The 22,960-nt window shown below is 27.9% G+C and overlaps 3 protein-coding genes across 3 annotated transcripts in view; all 3 read right to left on the reverse strand.

Annotated features, from left to right (window-relative positions):
• LOC125813446 (kirola-like) overlaps window positions 1–17,820 on the reverse strand; it is a 436,501-nt gene extending 418,681 nt beyond the window's left edge. The window contains exon 1 of the mRNA XM_049492951.1: window positions 17,815–17,820. The gene's annotated coding sequence lies outside the window, so the exon portion shown is untranslated. The remainder of the gene's footprint in view (window positions 1–17,814) is intronic.
• On the reverse strand, window positions 5,150–5,804 carry LOC125813461 (kirola-like). The gene is made up of 2 exons (XM_049492968.1): window positions 5,618–5,804; window positions 5,150–5,403 (listed from the first exon to the last, which is right to left on the reverse strand). Exons 1-2 carry the CDS (start codon window positions 5,802–5,804, stop codon window positions 5,150–5,152), a joined length of 441 nt encoding a protein of 146 aa, XP_049348925.1.
• A 2,369-nt stretch (window positions 17,821–20,189) lies between the features above and the next one.
• LOC125813455 (kirola-like) lies at window positions 20,190–21,775 on the reverse strand. The gene is made up of 2 exons (XM_049492962.1): window positions 21,555–21,775; window positions 20,190–20,693 (listed from the first exon to the last, which is right to left on the reverse strand). The coding sequence occupies exons 1-2, from the start codon at window positions 21,739–21,741 to the stop codon at window positions 20,440–20,442; spliced, it is 441 nt and encodes a 146-aa protein (XP_049348919.1). The 5' UTR covers window positions 21,742–21,775; the 3' UTR covers window positions 20,190–20,439.
• Window positions 21,776–22,960: the final 1,185 nt, after the last annotated feature.

Genomic DNA, 22,960 nt, shown 5'->3' on the forward strand with positions numbered 1-22,960 from the left:
CATCCTTTAACTGAGGTCTCATATCAGCCCCTGAAAGATGTTATGTACTCAACAAAAAAAAAAAACAGGTGCAATATCAATACACAACCAGAGTGTACTGGTAGGATCACTCTGTCAGTTCCAAATCATGAATGTAAGCAAATAACCACAACATAGTAAACATTAGCCAACACATATAACAACAATCACAATCACATAGACTCACAGTCACAATAACATGAATTAACCAATACCTAGAACATGTCCCACATGATTACAATTACAAGAACCCCACCCTATCGTGGAACCACAAATACACATACCTGGTCCTCTCAAGAAACCCACACACAAATTGTTAGTGTATCGGCATGGTATTCGAGTCAACTAGAATTAATATTCTTACAAGGTATGGTATTGAGCCAACCATTATTATTCATATATCGGTGTGGTACCTGAGCCAACCAGCAATCCCAAACAATCATAAACAATCACAATCACAATCACAATGAACAATAACACTTAAAACCATAAGTAAAGTAAAAAGGTTCACTGCATGAGATTATCAACATGATGATATTTCATATGTTTTTCTATGTCTTGCCCAACATGCATTACACAAGTGATACTATAAAGTGGTAGACATGTGTACATCCATAAACTTGAAAACATACAACTATATACCTATTTCAAATTAAGCCTCAATGCTCTAAAGAATCCGAGCCTTCCCTTTTCTCGGTGCCATGGCTTGTTCTTGGTCTAAAGCAATAAATAAAAATAACAATCAATCAAAAATGGCCGAAATATATCCAACTTATACCCAAATCCAGCTCGGGCCAATTCATGATCATTTTACCAGACCCTAGGCTTTTTCCCACCACTAAATCAAATCAAAATCCTCCCCCAAGAGAAATACCCTAGATTCTAAATTTCAAGGTCGGGGAGTAATGAACTTACCTTTACCGATGAATTTGATGAAAAATTGGGTAGAAATTGCCCTAATTTTCTCCTCTCAAACTCAAAAACATTAATGCATAAAATAAAAGGTTTTGAGACTTTTTTTGCGTAAAATCCTGACTTACCCCGCTATAGCAATTGTCACCCCGCCATAGCGCATGCACTCTCCCATTATAGTGGCCTACCGCCCGCTATAGCGGATTAATAACTTTAGAGACTCAAAAATTCCTAAAAAGTCCATTTTTCGACATACCTTTCTCCCTTATATCTCTTTCATGCCAAGTTTGATTCTAGGAGTTTTACTCACCCAAAATCAATTTTGTAATAATGTCCTACGGGTTCTTAGTTATAAATCAAGCCTAGACATTTTGCCTCATCCATTCTCGGATGGCCCTAGACTTCGCCTCGCTCGAATTTCGTCTGAACTGGTCTAGCCTAGAATTTTTAGGTCTCTAATGAAAAGTTTTCTTGCCCGATTTCATTCACCATTGACCTAGTCATAACGATCAAAATAAGTCGTTACAACAAATACCAGTTTATCCCATCACTCGTTCCCAGGTGATCAAACAAGAAAAACTAGGTTAAAATAGAAAAAAGTATAGTACATGAATCATCGAACAAGTGAAGGTACTTGCCTCGCACGTCTCTCGCGGTCTCCGAAGTAGATGATGTTTCCATGTGACCTTTACTGATCTGATTTCTTTTATCCAAACTTACGGACATACCGATCAAGAATCACAATCGATTTCTCTTCATACTACAAGTCCTTGTCCAACACTATTAAATCTCACTTGATGATATAATCTTTATCCCTATGGTATATCTTTAGCATAGACATATGAAACATCAAATGAACTCCAGTCAAGTTGGGAGGTAGTGCTAACCTGTAATCCATTAGCCCCCACACGGTCAAGAATCTCAAATGGACCAATATAGTGAGGGCTAAGCTTGTCCCTCTTACTAAAACGCATCACTCCTTGAATGGGTGACACATTAAACAATTATTGTTCCCCAACCTGAAAGGTTATGTCTCTTACCATGTGGTCCGCATACTGCCTACTATAGGCTGTCAATAACTTAGCTTGATTTCCCATCACCATTTCCTAGGCTTTCCTAACCAAATCAACACCCAAAGGTTCCACATCACTAGCCTCAAATCACCCTATGAACAATCTGCATTCCCTTTCATACAGTGCCTCAAATTGTGTCATATTAATATTGCATTGATAACTATTTCGGTAAGAGAACTCACATAACGGTATGCAGATACCTTCCGTTATACTTTTGGGACATTGGTGCCCCTGCAATCCAAAAACTAGCGCATATATATCCTTTATACTAACGGACATACATGTGTAATAATCTTATCCACCGACCCGACATTTTTTAAATATCGAATTGACGGATAAGATTGTGTCACGTGTCCCTATTTAGTCTTCCGTTACAGTGAAGGGCACATATACTTTAGTTTTTGGACGGTAGGGGCACCAATGTCCCAAAAGTATAACGGAAGGTATCTGCATACCATTTACGATAGTTCAGGGGTATATTTGTCCTTTTCCCTAAGTAATATTATGTTTGATATTTATTATATGGTAAGTTATTTATTTATGAAATTAATTTTGTATTTTATTTTGTAATTTAAAATGTTGCATACCTAATATACTCTATGTTTTTATTTGTTTATTTTTATTTGTCATTTATACTAAAAATAGATGTTTGTTTTTACTTGTCATTCTTCGTATATCAAGAGTAAAATATATTTATTCACATTTTACTCTTAATATTAATTACTCATTTCTCAAGACATAAGATTATACCTCAATCAATATAAGTGTTATAATTAATATCATTTCTTAAAAAAAGTGTAAAATTTAAAGTGAACAAATAAAAGTGAAAAAGAGAAAGTATAAGTTATAAGAAAATTGTGTATTATAATTACTTGATTGACTCGAACACATTCTTGCTAGCTCTCAACTATGCATTAATTGAGCCTTCCAATCTCAAAAGAAAGAAAACTATTTATTAATTTGTTAGAACTATATATATTGAAATATAATATAGAAAAGTTGATTCTTATTTTAAAATAATAAAAGTTGTGTTGAAAGGAATCTTATGGACCAAATGACTTGCCAATAGGAAATGTACTAGTAGAACATAATATAAAATAGTTGGGCAATTAATATGTTTTGGGTTGCACTGTCCATAATAAACATTGACTATATATATGCATGTTGGCTTGCCCTATAATATGTACTTAAAAAATAATTTTAAAATGAGGAGCATTAATATTTGAATGACAAATATGAAAAACACTATGCTAGTTCTAGGAATAGTCAATCCAAGTATCACTTCCCAATACAATAATTAAAGTTTGGACAATCTCACTAACAACCCCCACTTTTATTTAAAAAAAGGAAAAAAAACACTTTGTTTATGTCTTGATTAACATTCTAACCTATCTATATTAATCTCCTGGCCTAATAATAGTGGTTTACTATTAATTTGGTATCCCTTAAAAAAATAAAAATAATAGATGTAATATTATTAATTTATTCTTTAACTTTATTAAATTTAATATTTCAAAAAATGTGTTAAATGATAAATAGAGTAGTATTAGCAAGGGTAAAATAGACACAAAAGGTTAAGTATCTCTTAATTTTTTTAATTTAACAAATATTGCTGGACAACTACTTTTAGTATAGTGGACAACTGTTGTTGGACAACTTTATCTAATATATACCTTATTAATTCTTACTACTAAGAACTCAACACCATCAGCACGTTGGAATCCAAAATTACTACCAATGATTAAGCCATCATTACCTTAATTAGTGACCTTAAAAATCATCTTCCACCACTACAATTTGTCCCATAAACTTTTAAACACAAAATTGCATTAAATTTCAACTTTCATTCCTTTTCACCAATAATATACAACTAATAATGGAACAAAGTCTAGGTTGGAAAACAAATATTTCTCAATTTATAAAAATAAACCTAATAATCGATAACCTTAACAATGGAACTACACAGAAAGCAATTATGCAAGTCTTACTTTGCCAATGATAAATTTTTCCTAACTGACAATTATTTCACCACTAACTTGTCAACAAAAAACCTTAAGGACCCACGTTGTGTTAACAACTAACAACAGCAAATTGAAATATTCAATTTTGCTTCTACACCCATCTATAAAATCTCTATCCTCCAAGTAACACATACCATACAATATTATTAAAGAATGCCCACCCAATACACAACATGTATAAAACTAAATTGGAACTTAATTAAGTTTTACCTGCAGTTTGAGGTATGACCAAATAATATTAACCCTCTTCCTTTAATTATTATTATTTTTACATGGGTCAAGTGATATAGGCTAATAATTAAATTATGAATTTGACCCATTAACCATCAATTAAAATAAATTATTTAAGATTACTCATAAATTAATTACCATAATTAAATGAATAGTTTAAAATTCTCAAACCAACTTCAGCGACTGTTTAGAAATAATTCAAAAAAAGATAAAATGGTAATTTTATGGAATTTCTAAAAAAAACATTTTTCGGGTCATTACAGTGCTATATCCATTTTTAAACCTAAAAAAATATGGGTTAACAACAATCATAAGCAAGAAGCCTAGAACAATCACTGAATTGAAAATCAAACTTTTTCAAAAAAAATATTAATCGCAAACCAACCAAATAAATCGAAAAATCAAAAAAACAATTAATTCAATCGATTTTTTCCATATTTTGAACATTGAAAATACATCCCTAGAAGGAAAGGAACATACTCCCTCTGTCTCATTCTATGTGTCACTTTTCGAATTTCGAAATTCAATCAAGTCTAACTTTGACCGTAAGTTTTTCATAGATTTTTTAAACATTTTGAATTATTAATTATTGTGACTTATAGTACTTTTTAGTTTACAAATATATAAATTTCATTTCAAAAAAATTGAAGATTTCATGCGTAAATTTCAAACTTAAACTGTTTGACTCTCGAAAAATGAAAAGTGCCACATAAATTGAGAAGGAAGGAGTAAGAAATATATTCTTGAAACAAAATGTTTTTTATTTCACACACTATAGCTAGCTAGCCAGTATCACACATAAAAACACACATATATGTGTGTAAACATACATATATATATACTTTGCATATGTATAAATATGGCTATGAGCCATTGAATAGCATCGATGTTTTATTACTTAAGAAGGTGATTCTCGATTTCTTTTGTCACATGAAGGACATAAGCCAGGAGAACGAGAGGCTCTGGTGTGTCTTCAGTTTTCTTCTTGTACAAAAATGTCCATGTAGTCCAATGATGGTCACATGATGTGATAATAGTGAAGGAATCGTACAGCTCTAATAGATCTCCACCAATCACTTTCCAAGTGATTGTTTTAGTTTCATGATCGACGGCTTCAATCACTTGCTTTGACATCTTATCTTTTCCATCTACAATCAATAAAATCGAAAATATAAGAGATAAAAGACAAAAGTTACCCATTAAAACTTATAAAGTACATAAGCTTTTGAAGCAAGTAATATGACCATCAAAAAAATTTTTACTAAAAATATCCAATTGGAAATGGACTTTCACAATATAAGACACACCTAAATGTAAAAAAATCATTCATATGTAGAGAGAGGGGAAATGTGTATATTTTACCATCATTATATGTCCATTCAACAATTGAACCAACATCTACAGTTTCACCTTCATGAATCTCAAAACTTTTGACCTTACTAGGGCTTATGTTGCATATATGATGAGTTTTGGCATGAAAAATATCGTGAACCAAATGTCCTCCACACTTCACCTCTACTGAAGAAATCAACTTACCCTTCAGACCCATATTTTTTTTGGCTTAACAAAAAGTTTTGAAAGAAAGTGGTGATAAAATTATTAGAAATGGTAGTCCTTATATAGATTTCAATTAGCTACACCAAATGTTATTATATAAATATTATAAAACATGATCCACGACATATCATAGAAGTTTAGGTTGGGTTGTTAGCCATTACTGAAAAAATGATTTTAAAAAATAGTATCTTTTTTTTTTTATTTTTATAGTAGGTTTAAAAGAGTCTCTTAAGCATTATTTGGGCAGTTTTGATGTTTTAAATTTGTCAAAAGTTAGAATTGTCTTCCTCAAATATTTATCAAGCTTTAATTATTAAGTTTAATGGGAAAAAGCTATTTAATGAAACTCACATTTCAAGTAATCAATTCGAAAATGATTCATATCTAGAGAGAGGAAAATATGTATATTTTACCGTCATTATATGTCCAGTTAACAATTGAACCAATCTTCGATTTAGCAAAAAGTTTTGATAATTAAGATAGTGGTAATAAAATAGTTAGAAACTATAGTCTAAAAATATTGACATCAATGCAAGGTTGTTTAGTGACTCTGTCTCACGTCATAAATAATAATATGCCAACAAATACCCCGTTTTTAGTCGATCAAAGTTTTTCTAACGTCTAGAAATGATATGCCAACAAATATTTTTTTTTCCTAGCCAGCCAAAGTTTTTAATTCCAGAAATAATATGCCAATATTGTTTTCTAAATGACCTCAATTCCTATTAAAATAAAATTGTGTTCTCTTTCAATTGGTTGTACCGAAAGCTATTATAAATGGATGTTGGATTATGTTTTATGGTAACAATTTTTTTATTATTTTTAAAGTAAAATATAATATTTGAAAATAAGAGTTGTATAATTGTATTTGTGTCGTAAATTCAAATTAGAATTGTTTTTTTTTATCTTCTGTCGGTAATTTAAAGTGTAAAAAGTTAATACACCTTTTAATTATTTTTTTAAGTTCTTAAAAAATTCTAATTTAAAATTTTATGATTAAACATAATTTTTAGAGTTCAACTTTAAAAAAATAAATCATAATCAAACGTCTCCTATGTATATACTTATAAAACATGATCCACGAGGGGAACAACATATCATGGAAGATTAGTGTTAGCTGTCCTTCAACATGAAACTTCAACCCCTCAACTTATAATAAAAAATAAAAAATAAAAAAACTTATAATTTAAAAAATATATATGTTGAAGATAAGGTTTACAACTTACAAGAAATTAAATTTAAAATAGTGAAATGTTTCAAAGAATAAAAACCTAGAAAAATAAAAAAGAAAGAAATATGGCATAAATTAATTTATCTTAATCTCAAGTGATTTTGTGAAGGATAGATTACTTAAATTAATATATAAGTTTTTTTGGGTCATGGATCATAGGTCATCCACGTGGATTGATCCAACCAGATTCGACCCAATAATTTTTTCTAATACTAGATAATGTTGCCCGTTCTATGCACGGGCCCAATAATATAAATGGTATGTTTTGGGGTTAATAACCGAGTTTTTGAAGCGATTGTTTGCGTGGATAAAAGAATTAGTTTTTTTATCACAAACATGTACTTTCTTTGACGCTATTTAAGGCATAATAAGGCTATCCGCATACAACATTTTGTAAATATTTTATGTTGTCAATTATCATGATTTATAGTATTTTTACGATAGATTCACTTCAAGAATCAGTGGAATTTTTTGTATTATTTTCAAAACATATTTTATGTTGTCAATTATCATGATTTATAGTATTTTTAAGCAATTTTTAAATATATATAAAAAATAAGACAAATAAATTAAAATGGACCCAATATATGTTATTTTTGTTGTCTCAATTTATGTGACACAAATGAAATTTGGAGAGTCATCCAAATTTTCATTTAAAAAAAAAAATGTTTTAAGTTATTAATTATTGTGATTTATAAAAATTTTATGTAACTTTGAAATAACGTACATTATTGGTCACTTTGTCCTAATTTATGTGATATTGATAAAATTACAAAATTAACCCTTTTAAAATGTCTTTCAGATATTTTAAGTTGTTAATTATTATTATTTATAATACTTTTTTGGTAATTTTAAAATGATATGTGTTATATTTTCTATCCCAATATATGTGAGCCTGATAGAATTCTGAGGGTCAACCTATTTTATTATATAGCTTTTAAATATTTTAAATTGGTAATTGTTGTAATTTTTAATGCTTTTTAAGTCATTTGTAAATGATATATTGGGACTTTTTTTTCTGTCCCAATATATGTGAGCCTGATAGAATTCTGAGAGTCAACCTATTTTATTATATAGCTTTTAAATATTTTAAATTGGTAATTATTGTAATTTTTAATGCTTTTTAAGTCATTTGTAAATGATATATTGGGACTTTTCCATTTGTCACACACACACACACACACACCACACACACACACACACACACATATATATATATATATATATATATATATATATATATATATATATATATATTCTACTATATTATAAAAGCTTTTAAAAGTCCCACAAGTATAATATATAATATTGAAGATCGGAAAAAGTCCAATTTTGAATATTATATATTATATTTGGGTATAAACTCTCTTTTATAATATAGTTATTACTATATATTAGAAGAGTCTAGGTTTACTACCATTGTTCCAATAAAATCATTACAAATGTCCATTATTTACTATATAAAATATATAAGTGGGCCCCACCATAATAATAATAATAATAATTATTATTATTATTATTATTATTATTATTATATATGTATTATTATTATTATTTTATTATTATATGTGTTTTTCAGAAAACGTGGGTAATTTTTTCTATGAGGAGTATTTTTTATTTTTTGAAAGAAAAAACAGATTTTTTATTTAGTCCCCCCGCTCCCCCAAACCCAAAAAAAAAGGAATAACACAATCTATACTTTTTAGAATTGTTTTCAAAGGACGTGGGTTGTCATTATTTTTTTAAAAACTTTTTTTTAATCAATTTTTAATTATCTATATTTAATTATTTTAAAAAAAACTCAAAATTCAAGAATGTAACTATTCATTTTAACGTTGTTATCTTCTAAAATAGTAACTTCTTTTCTTTATTTAAAAACAAATTATTATATTTGATTAGTTGATAATTTAAAATTTAAAAATTAGCAATTAATTGTGAAGAGTCTAGGATTTACTACCATTGTTCCAATAAAATCATTACAAATGTCCAATATTTACTATATAAAATATATAAGTGGGCCCCACCACAATAATAATAATAATAATAATTATTATTATTATTATTATTATATTATTATTATATATTATTATTATTATTATTATTATTATTATTATTATTATTATTATTATTATTATTATTATTATTATTATTAAATGTGTTTTTCAAAAAACGTGGGTAGTTTTTTCTATGAGGAGTATTTTTTATTTTTTGAAAGAAAAAACAGATTTTTTATTTAGTCCCCCCCCCGCCTCACCCACCCAAAAAAAAAGGAACAACACACTCTATACTTTTTAGAATTGTTTTCAAAGGACGTGGGTTGTCATTATTTTTTAAAAAACTTTTTTTTTAATCAATTTTTAATTATCTATATTTAATTATTTTTTAAAAAACTCAAAATTCAAGAATGTAACTATTCATTTTAACGTTGTTATCTTCTAAAATAGTAACTTCTTTTCTTTATTTAAAAACAAATTATTATATTTGATTAGTTGATAATTTAAAATTTAAAAATTAGCAATTAATTGTGGCACTGACACGTAGGCGCTGTCACCTCTCCTATATTAGAAGAGTCTAGGATTTACTACCATTGTTCCAATAAAATCATTACAAATGTCCAATACTTGCTATATAAAATATATATGTGGCCCCCACCACCTTCCACTTAAATACTACATATTATATATTATTAATTACTATACTATAAATCACTACTAATATCCAATATATTTATCAAACTATATAAATGGGCCCCATCACCTTCCACTTAAATACTACATATTATATATTAATTACTATACTATAAATGACTTAAAAACTCCATATTATCTATTAGAATAATTAACAATTATTTGACACTTTAAATTCTATCAATGCCATATAAATTAGGATAAAAAACCTAACATATAATATTTAAATATATTTAAAACTAATAACTAATACTATACATTACAATAATTAACAGCTTAATTATTTAAAACTTATATAAAAAATTTAATTGACTCTCAAAATTCTATTGGTACCACATAAAATGGATTATATAATAAACATATATTGTTTGAAATTGACGAAAAAGAAACAATAAATTACAATAATTAATAAAAAAATAGTCCACTCCAAAAAATCTATCAATTAACAACATACATTGTTTGAAATTGACGAAAAAGAAACTATAAATTACAATATTTAACAAAATAAATCTCTCGACTCCAACAAATCTATCAATTAATGTCACATGAATTGGGACATGGCAAATAACATATATTATTAAAAAATTAGGTTCAAAATGTACTATAAAATACAATAATTAACAACTTAATATATTAAAGAGACATATAAAAAAGGGTTAATATTTGAAATTCTGCATCTGCCACATACATTAGAACAAAGACAATAATAAATATTATTTTCAAAATTATGTTAAAAAAAAAGTACTACAAATCACAATAGCTAACAATTTAAAATATTTTTAAAATCATATAAAAATTTCAATAACTTCTCAAATTCCATAATATGACATAAATTAAAAAAAAAGTGTTATAAATCATAATAAATAGTGCAATATTTAAACTACTTTAAAAGCATTATAAATTGTAATAAATAATACAACAATTTAAATCACTTAAAATTTAACGACTTAAATTTTATCTTAAAATGTATTAAAATTTTGGTTAATTGTCAAAACTTTACACGTGCCACATAAATTGGGACATGGACAACCACACATATTTTCTTTTAAAAATTACATTAAAAGTATTCTATCAATTAACAATATATATTGTTTGAAATTGACGAAAAAGAAACTATAAATTACAATAATTAACAAAATAAATCTCTCGACTCCAACAAATCTATCACTATATTATAGAAGAGTCTAGGAATGACTACCAATGGTCCAATAAGATCACTACTAATGTCCAATATATTTATAAAATATATAAATGGGCCCCATCACCTTCCACTTAAATACTACATATTATATATTATTAATTACTATACTATAAATCACAACTAATATCCAATATATTTATCAAACTATATAAGTGGGCCCCACCACCTTCCACTTAAATACTACATATTATATATTAATTACTATACTATAAATGACTTAAATACTCCATATTATCTATTAGAATAATTAACAATTATTTGACACTTTAAATTCTATCAATGCCATATAAATTAGGATAAAAAACCTAACATATAATATTTAAATATATTTAAAAATAATATAAGTAATATTATACATTACAATAATTAACAGCTTAATTATTTAAAACTTATATAAAAAATTTAATTGACTCTCTAAATTCTATTGGTACCACATAAAATGGATTATATAATAAACATATATTGTTTGAAATTGACGAAAAAGAAACAATAAATTACAATAATTAGTAAAAAAAATAGTTCACTCCAAAAAATCTATCAATTAACAACATATATTGTTTGAATTGATGAAAAAGAAACTATAAATTATAATAATTAACAAAATAAATCTCTCGACTCCAACAAATCTATCAATTAATGCCACATAAATTGGGACATGGCAAATAACATATACTATTAAAAATTAGGTTCAAAATGTACTAAAAAATACAATAATTAACAACTTAATATATTAAAGAGACATATAAAAAAGGGTTAATATTTGAAATTCTGCATCTGCCACATAAATTAGAAGAAATAGAGTAATAAATATTATTTTCAAAATTATGTTAAAAAAAAAAGGGTACTGCAAATCACAATAGCTAACAATTTAAAATATTTTTAAAATCATATAAAAATTTCAATAACTTCTCAAATTCCATAATATAACACTTAAATACTACATATTATATATTAATTACTATACTATAAATGACTTAAATACTCCATATTATCTATTAGAATAATTAACAATTATTTGACACTTTAAATTCTATCAATGCCCTATAAATTAGGATAAAAAACCTAACATATAATATTTAAATATATTTAAAAATAATATAAGTAATACTATACATTACAATAATTAACAACTTAATTATTTAAAACTTATATAAAAAATTTAATTGACTCTCTAAATTCTATTGGTACCACATAAAATGGATTATATGATAAACATATATTGTTTGAAATTGACGAAAAAGAAACAATAAATTACAATAATTAATAAGAAAAATAGTCGACGAAATTGATGAAAAACAAATTATAAATTACAATAATGAACAAAATAAATCTCTCGACTCCAACAAATCTATCAATTAATGCCACATAAATTGGGACATGGCAAATAACATATATTATTAAAAAATTAGGTTCAAAATGTACTATAAAATACAATAATTAACAACTTAATATATTAAAGAGACATATAAAAAAGGGTTAATATTTGAAATTCTGCATCTGCCACATAAATTAGAAGAAATAGAGTAATAAATATTATTTTAAAAATTATGTTAAAAAAAAGTACTACAAATCACAATAGCTAACAATTTAAAATATTTTTAAAATCATATAAAAATTTCAATAACTTCTCAAATTCCATAATATGACATAAATTTTTAAAAAAAGTGTTATAAATCATAATAAATAGTACAATATTTCAACTACTTTAAAAGTATTATAAATTGTAATAAATAATACAACAATTTAAATTACTTAAAATTTAACGACTTAAAAATATTTTTAAAAATGTATTAAAATTTTGGTTAATTGTCAAAACTTTACATGTGCCACATAAATTGGGACATGGACAATCACACATTTTTTTTTAAAAAAAAATTACATTAAAAGTATTCTATCAATTAACAACATATATTGTTTGAAATTGACGGAAAAAAAACTATAAATTACAATAATTAACAAAATAAATCTCTCGACTCCAACAAATCTATCAATTAATGCCACATAAATTGGGACATGACAAATAACATATATTATTAAAAAATTAGGTTAAAAATGTACTATAAAATACAATAATTAACAACTTAATATATTAAAGAGACATATAAAAAATGGTTAATATTTGAAATTGTGCGTGTGCCACATAAATTAGAACAAACAAAGTAATAAATATTATTTTAAAAATTATGTTAAAAAAAAGTACTACAAATCACAATAGCTAAAAATTTAAAATATTTTTAAAATCATATAAAAATTTCAATAATTTCTCAAATTTCATAATATGACATAAATTAAAATTAAAAAATAATATATATTGGGCCCCGTGCTGGCACGGGGTCCTATATCTAGTAGTAGAATATAGAAACGCCATAAATGAATGACCAAGGGCAAATCTGTCAATTTGCTCAAAGATAAAAGAAATAATTAGCTTTTCCTCAGCTTTTCCAGAAGACTCCATCGTTTCATTTCTTTTTCCCCAACAATGGAGAATTTCCAGAAGACTCCTTCCAAGTGCCCATAATTTTCTTTCATCCAAACTTAAATTCAAGGTAACTTCATCTTCATATATTTGCCGTAAACTTAAATTCCAAGAATGGAGCATTCTTAGGTCACCTTTTGCCTCAATATTTTCCCTAATCAAGATTAAAAATTTCAATTTCTAAACTTAAATTCATAGCTACTGTGGTTATCGTACTACCCAACTCTCTTCTATGTTCTCTTTGATTTTTCATCTGGTACTGCAAAATCAAATTAGCTTTTTCTCTCAATGTTTCCCTAATCTTCTTCGAGTGATGTTCAGAATTTCCAATTTTATTGGTTAAACTCGCGTCTTCTACTGTTATTGTTCTGCCTTAACGCTTTCTTTGATGTTCTGCCACATTAATTTTCTTCCGTTCAATTTTCATCATCTCTTTTTCTCGAACCAGAGAAATTGAAGAATGCAATTGAAAATTAATAGCTTCTTCAAGCCTTCTATCAATCATCATTTACTTACAACTTCTTTCTTTTATTATTGTTTCTTTTGAATGTCTCTATGGTAGATTCTTTTATTACTTCTTTTTTTTTTTTTTTTTGGAAGAGTTTATCCGTAATATTTATCAAATTTTTTTCGTTTGTCCTTGTGTGTTAGAAGACAACAAGAGGATCTTGAGTTGTCCTTGGAATCAAGCAACTCAAATATGCATGTAAGATATTGGCTTTTAAAACTTCATCTCAAGTTACAAAAATGTGTAAGTTTTTGTAGACACTTATCATGGTCTCTTCATATGCTATATAATAAGTTGGGATTCAAGCTTTTCCTTTTTATATCGTTGAGCTTATCATGTGTATGTTTGAGGTTTTTAAAAGTTTCATAACTGAATAAACCATTTTCTAGCAATTAAAAGTAATTGATTTGTCACTTGTCAGTTTATCACTACTTATTGATATGTAAGTATCTAACTTCTTGATTTCTTTGTTAGATGAGGGAGTTAATTATTTACTTGAGTGATACCTCCAAATCCTTTTTAATGGAGTAACTATATTTAAATTGAGCAATACTTTCTGCAGTTGCACTAATGAAATTTACATCTACTATTACTTCCCTTTTTAATGAAAGAGGAGCTGCTTTGTTGGTGGAAACTGCAGATTAGACAAACAAAATGGATTACACTACTGTGCGTCAATATGTAATTTTTCGATATACTGTGAACTATTGTCTATGGCTTTTCAGTTTTTCTTTCTTTTTCCCTTGTTGTCCATTCCAGTGTATAAGAGTTTGATATGGCAGAAATAACATATTTGTATAGGTACACTGCTAGAGTTAGAGCTAAAGCATACAAAAGAAACATTGTAATAGCTTGAAATTAACTTATTCATTTCAAAATTTCTCCAGATATCAAATACTTAAATTATCAATTTCAAAATTAGAAGACAACAAGAGGATTTTGTTATATCTAGATACTACAACATGTACACCTGAGAAGAATGCTTAAATTATCAATTTTAGAGCAACTTGATAGCTGTTACACTTCTAATTTGTAACTTTTGTAATCATAGATTGAATGGATAACTGAAAATGGTGGACTTTTATGTGAATAACATGAATAAAATACTGATGTAAATACTTAAATTTAACGTGGTAATCCAACTTCCATGGAATCATTTCCTTACAGATAGCTATTCGAATAAGAAAACAATTAGTTGATAGTCTCTTCAACCTCAGCTTATCAGCAACCAAAAGAAAAATAATAATTAAAAAGCATAGATAAAGATAGTTTATTAAAAAAAAAAAGTTGAACCCTTTTCTCTCTGATTCACTTTTTAGAGGATTATGAATAATTTTTTTGGTGCCCAAAACAGCATAAAATATCTATCTTTTTCTGTTCTTCTGCGGTCATATCATCTGGCCCTCTTTCATTCTCCAAGATCCAGGTTTACCCCGGTGAGTGTTGGTTGGATTTTTGAAGTTCTAGCTTAATATTTATGGGTGTAGATATATGTGTTGTATAGATGTAAATCTCTATTCCTGCATTGATAAATTGGAAGAAATTTTGGTGCATTGATGCGAGAGAAGAGCAGACAGTTGACAGAGATGTCAGAGGTTTTTTGCGAGGAGTGTGTGACAGACCCACTTGAGTTTAGTTCCAACAAGAACATGTTAGATGCTGTATTTGATAGTGTCGACCTTCTTCAAAAAAGGAAAGAGTTCACAACGTAGGACGACAGTAATGTGGACAAGCCTTGATGCCATTTAGTTCATTAACCTTCTTCACAGGTTGGTTATTTTCTGCTTTCTTTATTGTTCCTCTTCCTCGTGATTTCAATTCTTCTCTTATCATTGGTCTTATACTTCTCAACACTTCCCCTCATGCTAGGAAGTGAGAAGATATTGAACACTCCTAGCTTGAAACTGAGATGTTGAAGTTTCATTTTTGTGAACCCTTTAGTGAGTAGATGAGCTGGTTGATCTTGTGTAAGAATGTACTTTTTAGACACTAGAGCTTGTGTGATCTTTTCTCTTACAAATGACAATCAATCTCAATGTGTTTGGTTCTCTCATGATATTGCAAGTTTTATAGCAGCCTTAGCTGCTATCAGTATATATGTTGATAGGTAATGAAATCTACATTGTTTTATTACAAAATTGTCTTCAGCTTCTATACATATACATATAAATGTTTTGGAATAGTTTAAATTCATTTCTGTTTTACAATCCCCTATAAAAGCCTTAGCTGTTTTTGTTATTGATGGGTAAAAAATTAGAGGTTGCTTCATTTGTTAGTATTGTGTGCAAGTGTAACTAATTCATAAATATGGTCTACTGATGTACACTTTGCTTACCCTAATTCTTCTCTTTTACTTTTCTTATGATTGTATATATAGATAATAATAGAGCTTCAACTGCATTGGTGTGTAGAAAGTCCATCATATAAAATTGATATGCGGCATGATATCTAACTACTTAATGATGAGACTTGACCATATAGTGTTCCAAGATATTTAATACTACATATACACATCTACATGTTGTTCTGGGGCGGTCGTGACAATTTCCTACAAAAGATTAGGATATGTTTGTGGTGAAGGCTTTGTTTCTTAGTCAGCTATATATATCGAGGGAGTTTGTGACTTTAATATCTCCATTTAAAGCTTAATCTAATTTTCATATCAACATGTGAACACATCTAATTCAAGATGGAGAATTAAGGATGAGAAAGGCTGGATTAAAGTCTTTTAATGGGCACACTTATTATGGTACTATTTGTTTTATTTCAAGGGCATTAAGAGAAAGGTGAGGTAAAAAGATTATTTTCTTTTTACCTTTTTATTGTTTTAGGATATGATTCTTATATCTATTGATTTTATTGATATTAATATTTAAAAACAACTTGGTTGCTCTGATCGGGTGAATTCTTTGGACATCTGCAACAACAACAACCTCAATTGCTCCTCAATCCTAGATTAGGCTGCTAGCATATATCTTAAATGATTTTATTACTAACTACTTATGAGATGTCTCTTAGTGTTGGCATTAATTTGATTATATTAAAGCATTGATGTTGTAGCGCACTTCAAATATGGACACCAGAATTGAAGTTCACTGCTATCTCTCTCTGTAATTCCTAGCGCTGTCGTTAATGGACGGGTCAATTTTTCTATATTGTCGCAATATGCGGAAATATGAGGTAAGATCCATGTTCGACATCTCTGTTTCATGTCATTTGTTCAACTTCTTTAGGGTAATTTGTCTGCCTTCACACACTTGCTCCTAGAGGCAAATATTTACATGAGCTATTTCTCTTTCTTCCGATGACATAGCTTCTATCTTTGAAATTTCTCCAATCATTGGTCTTCCCATGCAGTGTTAAACAATTGAGGTGAGTATCTCCTCTCTGCTATTTCATTTCATTTGTTTTTCTTGAAGAGTTTTTTCTTTTGTCTTTTGTGTCGGTCAGTTCTGCTGCGCGCCTTCATTGCTCTAATCAGATTCAGAATTGAGTACGATAAAATATAGAAAATTTAATATAAAACTCAATTAATAATTATTGACCTCTTCACAGGAAAGGAATAAAACATTAATTAAGTGGTATTGAATTTCTGACGGATTTTGCAGTAGTGACATTAGTACTGGAGAAAGTGATAGGAAATTTGTATCAAAATTCTTGTTCTTTGTTTTAATTAATAGGTTCGGTCTCTTGCAATCATCGATTTTCTAATCTCTATTATATGTAAGACAGCAAAGACATGTATTATGTATCGATCATTGTTTATGACATGCTCAACTGACTTGATTACTTGAAGTTTCGTATCATTGAAATATATGATTTGCTAATCTCTATTATCTGTAAGACAGCAAAGACATGTATTATGTATCGATTTTCTTTTTCTCATGTCTGGTACATACTCTATGATATATATCTCTTTTTAGATATTGATCAGTTCATAGATATGTCGATGTGATTACTGTGATAGTATCCCAGGAACCAAGCTTGTCATTATTAAACCTCTATTTGAAAGTATGACTTGCAATAAATGAAGTAATCAAATAGTTTATATAGCTTTCTTACTCTTAATGCTTTGAATATTGTTTTGAGAAATGGATTTTGGGCCTAACTCAACTCCAAAAGCTAGCTCTCGAGGGAGATAGCACAATTCCATATAAGGAGACCACTCATCTCTTTTTCTATTCGATGTGGGACTCTTCAAACTCCCATCTCACGTCCAATATTTAATATGGGGCCCAACATTAACAAGAGCCCTACTTTGATATCATATAAAATTAGGTTTTGGGCTTATGAGAATCTCATTAATGGTTAATGTGAGACTTTCTTCATTCTTCAATATAATGAATAGATCTGAGGTAATATTTCCATAACAAAAAATAATGTATTTTCAAATGGAGCAGCATTAGAGTTCTTGTACTTCTTGAAAACATGTTGGTACACAAACGAACCTTACATTTGGGATGAGACATTGTACAAAAACTGAAGTGAAATCTTTAGCTTTAAGAAAGGAAATTATGTTCAATAGATGAAGATGGACATAAGACTTGGAAAACTGCATTATATAAACATAAAAATGCTTAACGTTTTCAAGTATTTTTAGACAATAAAGAGTGATAATCAAAAGAATGAAAAATTTATATGTTTTAAAATACTTTGCAGGAAAATTGAGACATGGTTAAACCAACAAATCATGTCAATTCTGGAGATGGTCCTGACTACAATATTGAAGTCATGGATGTTTATGATATTGTGTTGAGCAGATTAAATTTAAATTATGCAGGTGTAATAAAATCTGGTAGGCTCAACCTCACAAAACAACAATGACCTTACCCTATTTTTGATTCACTTCCTTCATAAGCCAATTAAATAGTTGGTAACCTATATAGGATGAAAATGTACACCACGGAGAATCAAATTTATTGCATAGACGACTCTGGTATGATGTTAAGCGATTGCATAGTCTCATCCACTTCAACTTTAGTTATGTCACCCTTAGTTCTTTTAATTCTAATTAACAGTATGGATTGACTTGAAAAATATAGGTTTTAAGTAAAAAATAGAAAATCAAATTTAAATGATTTTTAAGTCAAAAAATAAAAAGTAGGGGGAGATCAACTTTTGGTTTTTGACTTATTTTAAGTCATTTTTAGCTTATTTTAAGTCATTTTTGACATTGCCAAAAACTTCCTAACTTATTTTAAATCATTTAAAGTTATTTTTTATATTTGTCAAACACTTCCAGAAATCAAAAACTGATTTAAAAGTAGGTTTGACCAACTTTTAAGTCAATCCAAACAGCCTCTAAGTTTTAAACCTAATGTTCGAAAAATGAAGGTTGTTTTTTCATTAAATTAAAAACAAGAGAAACTTATTGAAATAAAATTATCATGTTGGGCCCGTGCTATGCACGGGCAAAACTCATCTAGTTTACTTAGAAAACTAGATTGAGATTATCAACACAGAGATATTTAGCTTGTGGCAATATAACTTTATTCTTTAAAATTTAAAGTCGGACTTGGAGTAATTCTTTAACAAGATTCGATTAATATTCATGTTAAGAAATTCTATCAAAATATTCTCTTGATTTTGAAGATAATTTAAAATATCTCTTTAAGCCAGTAAAAGTGGTGATGTAGTACTTAAATTAAACATGTCAAAGGTCTGTTTGGCACCTTTGGGCATGTCTTGACATCTCTATCAGAACCGTTTGTTTTCTTACTACCACTACTATCTTCGAGATACAAATTTTAACACTTATACTTACTTTTCTTATTTTATCCATCGTGCAAATTAAATTTTAAAAAATAAAAATAATTAAATATTTAAGAAGTAATATACTAAATAAATAAGTGATGGAACGATGATATACCAAAGTTGAAAACTTTTATTTTATGTTGTTAATTGCAAGAATAATAAGAGATTGCTAGAGAAATTAAGACTTAAAGAGAAAATTGAGAGATAATAAGGAGATTAATGTTGTAGAAAAAATGATGAAATTTAGAAAGTATTTATAGATAAAAAATGAATGAAAATGTATTTTATTTTATTTTAACTTTGGAGTTTAAAATATTTTTAGGAAGTTTGGAGGTGTTTTGGGCTCCACTTTCCAGATTTTTTAGTTGGCCCAACGGCTATTTTTGCAAAGTAGAAACCAAAGTGTAATTAAGGTTTAAAATTTATAGCCCGTCTTAAAACTAGAGAAACCTAAAAAGGAATTGACTACAAAAGAATGAGAATATAAGTAAAGCACACTATTAAATATATCATTTTTGTTATAGGTAAATTTTAATAATATTTTACATATATTAAACATTAAAAATACATCTCTAGAACGAGAGGAACATATGTAATATATTCTTCAAACACAATATTATTTATTTCACACACTAGCTAGCTAGATAGAACTAGCTAGTCAATATCACACAAAGACACACATATATATTTGTGTGTAAACATACATATATATATATATTTTGCATATGTATAAATAGGGCTATGAGCCATTTAGTAGCATTGATGTTTAATTACTTGAGAAGGTGAACCTCAATATCTTTTGTCACGTGAAGGACAAAACCCAAGAGAACGAGAGGCTCTGGTATGTCCTCAGTTTTCTTCTCATACAGAAATGTCCATGTAGTCCATTGGTGGTCACATGATGTGATAATAGTAAAGGAATTGTACAACTCTAACAGATCTCCACCAATCACTTTCCAAGTGATTGTTTTAGTTTGAGGATCGACAGCTTCAATCACTTGCTTTGAAATCTTATCTTTTCCATCTTTAATCAATAAAATAAAAAATATAAGAGATGATAATAAGCAACTTCAAGTTGAACATTCACAATTACATATTTTTAGCTCGATCGTTTTATAGGTTTTTCTTTGTTTTTCATTTTCTCCAATGAAATCTGTAAAATGTTTGTATAACGTCTCACAATATTTGATTGATGATGAGAAAATATTTTATGAAAAGTACAAGCTAAAGTTAAATCATTTCTTCAAAAAATTGGAAGGTGTTCTGATAAATATTTTTATTACTAAAGATTAATAATGTCAAAATATTTGGAGCAAACAAAAACAGATCATTAATGATTTAAATTTGATTGGTTCAACGTTTATATTTATACAACTAATACTCGTTACACTTTCACAAATGTGGGTTCAGAACTTGATTACTCTTTTAATAATATTTTTTTTGATTTTGCACATATCTATATTGCGTATAATGACGAGAGGGAGTTGCTCGGATGGTAAGCACCTCTCATTTCCAACTCGAAGATTGTGAGTTCAAGTCACCAAGGGAGCAAAACGGATGGGAGCTCCGGTAAACAAAAAAAAATATTGCGTATAATAATATTACCCGTTGAAACTTACAAGTACATAAACTTTTGGGAACAAATAATATGATCTTAAAAATTAAGACACTTATATGAAAAAATGACTTTCCCCTCAAATGAAAGAAGTTATTTTCCCTTTTTAGAGTAAAATGTTTACCCTATGGTAACTAAACACCATTAAAAAACTTTTTTATGAAAAATATTCAATTGGAAATGAACTTTCTCAGTACCATCAAACACACCTAAATATATAAAAAGAAAAATGATTCATAAGTAGAAAAAGGAATAATGTGTATATATTACCGTCATTATATTTCCAGTTAACGACTGAACCAATTTTTACAGTTTCACCTTCATGAATTTCAAAACTTTGGATCTTGCTAGGGCATATGTTGGATATGTGATGAGTTTTGGTGTGAAAAATATCATGAACCAAGTGTCCTCCACACTTCACTTCTACTGAAGCAATCAACTTGCCTTTCACACCCATATTTATTTATTTTTTAAGTATAACAAAAGATTTTGAAAAGAAAGTGGTGATAAAATGATTACAAGTTAATAGTATTTATATAGATTTCAATTAGCTGCAGCAAAGGTTATTATAAATATTACAGAACATGATTCACGACATATCATGGAAGTTTGGTGTTAGATTGTTAACCCATTGAGGAGAAAATGACAGAAAAAAAAAAAAAGTATTTTATTTTGGAAAACTTATTGCAATTTCACTAGTTTAGGAGTAATTAATTTAGATACACTTTAGTTTGTTAGATCACGAATCTTATCAGAGTTTGGTACGTCCAAATATATCTATCTTGGGATACATTGGTTTAGAATTAGATGTAAATGGTTCTAGATATACTGTATCCAATTGGATTCGCATGTTTCTGAGATACATAACAAATCTCGTTTGCCTCTCTCTCACCTCGCTCACTACTTTCTATGTATCGGTATCCCACATACATGTGAATCACACCAGATATATAAAAATACATGATATATACATGACTATCTCGCTTGCCTCCCTCCCCTTCTCGCTCGCCTTTCTCCTTATTTTAGTATATATGGTAGCAAAAATGCATGTATTTAGGTGTATCTTCCTCAATATATGATACTTGATAGGAAACTCTTAATGAGTGGTAAAATTAAAATACATAATTATTTGAAAATATAGATAAAAAAATTAGTGTATCTAGTAGCAAAAATGTATGTATCTAGGTGTATCTTCCTCAATATATGATACTTGGTAGGACTCTCTTAATGAGTGGTAAAATTAAAATACCTAATTATTTGAAAATATAGATTAAAAAAATGGGAAAATTGCATGGTTAAGCAATTTATACTACTTAATTACTCATCATAGCTATAGTTTGCTATAATTACCACTCGCGACTACCATTATACATTAATTACGTGGGCTGACTTCGAGTTTGTATAATTAGTCAAGTTTGTATATGTATAATTCGCCACATTTGTATAATTCGTAGCTGACAATTCTTTGTGTGATTTGTATCTGTATACGATTGTTTGTATTTGTATATGACGATGATTTCCTTTGGTTTTTCAGTTTTGTCATCACATACATTCAATCTTTTTTTGTATAACTTTTTAAAGTTTGTATAAACGTGTAGTTTTTGGATTTTTTATAATATAATTTATATAATATAATTTGTATAATATATTTTTTGTATAATTGTTTAAAGTTCATA

Source organism: Solanum verrucosum, unplaced genomic scaffold, assembly GCF_900185275.1.
Source record: "Solanum verrucosum unplaced genomic scaffold, falcon-dt-bn FXZP01000203.1, whole genome shotgun sequence".
NCBI lineage: Eukaryota > Viridiplantae > Streptophyta > Magnoliopsida > Solanales > Solanaceae > Solanum > Solanum verrucosum.

Bases quoted from the DNA above. Each gene is read 5' to 3' on its own strand.
- LOC125813461 (XM_049492968.1), bottom strand. From the start codon at position 5,804: ATGGGTCTGAAGGGTAAGTTGATTTCTTCAGTAGAGGTGAAGTGTGGA. The intron at 5,404-5,617 runs GTAAAATATACA...TATTGATTGTAG, and splicing joins TGAATGGACATATAATGATG to ATGGAAAAGATAAGATGTCA.
- LOC125813455 (XM_049492962.1), bottom strand. From the start codon at position 21,741: ATGGGTGTGAAAGGCAAGTTGATTGCTTCAGTAGAAGTGAAGTGTGGA. The intron at 20,694-21,554 runs GTAATATATACA...TATTGATTAAAG, and splicing joins TAACTGGAAATATAATGACG to ATGGAAAAGATAAGATTTCA.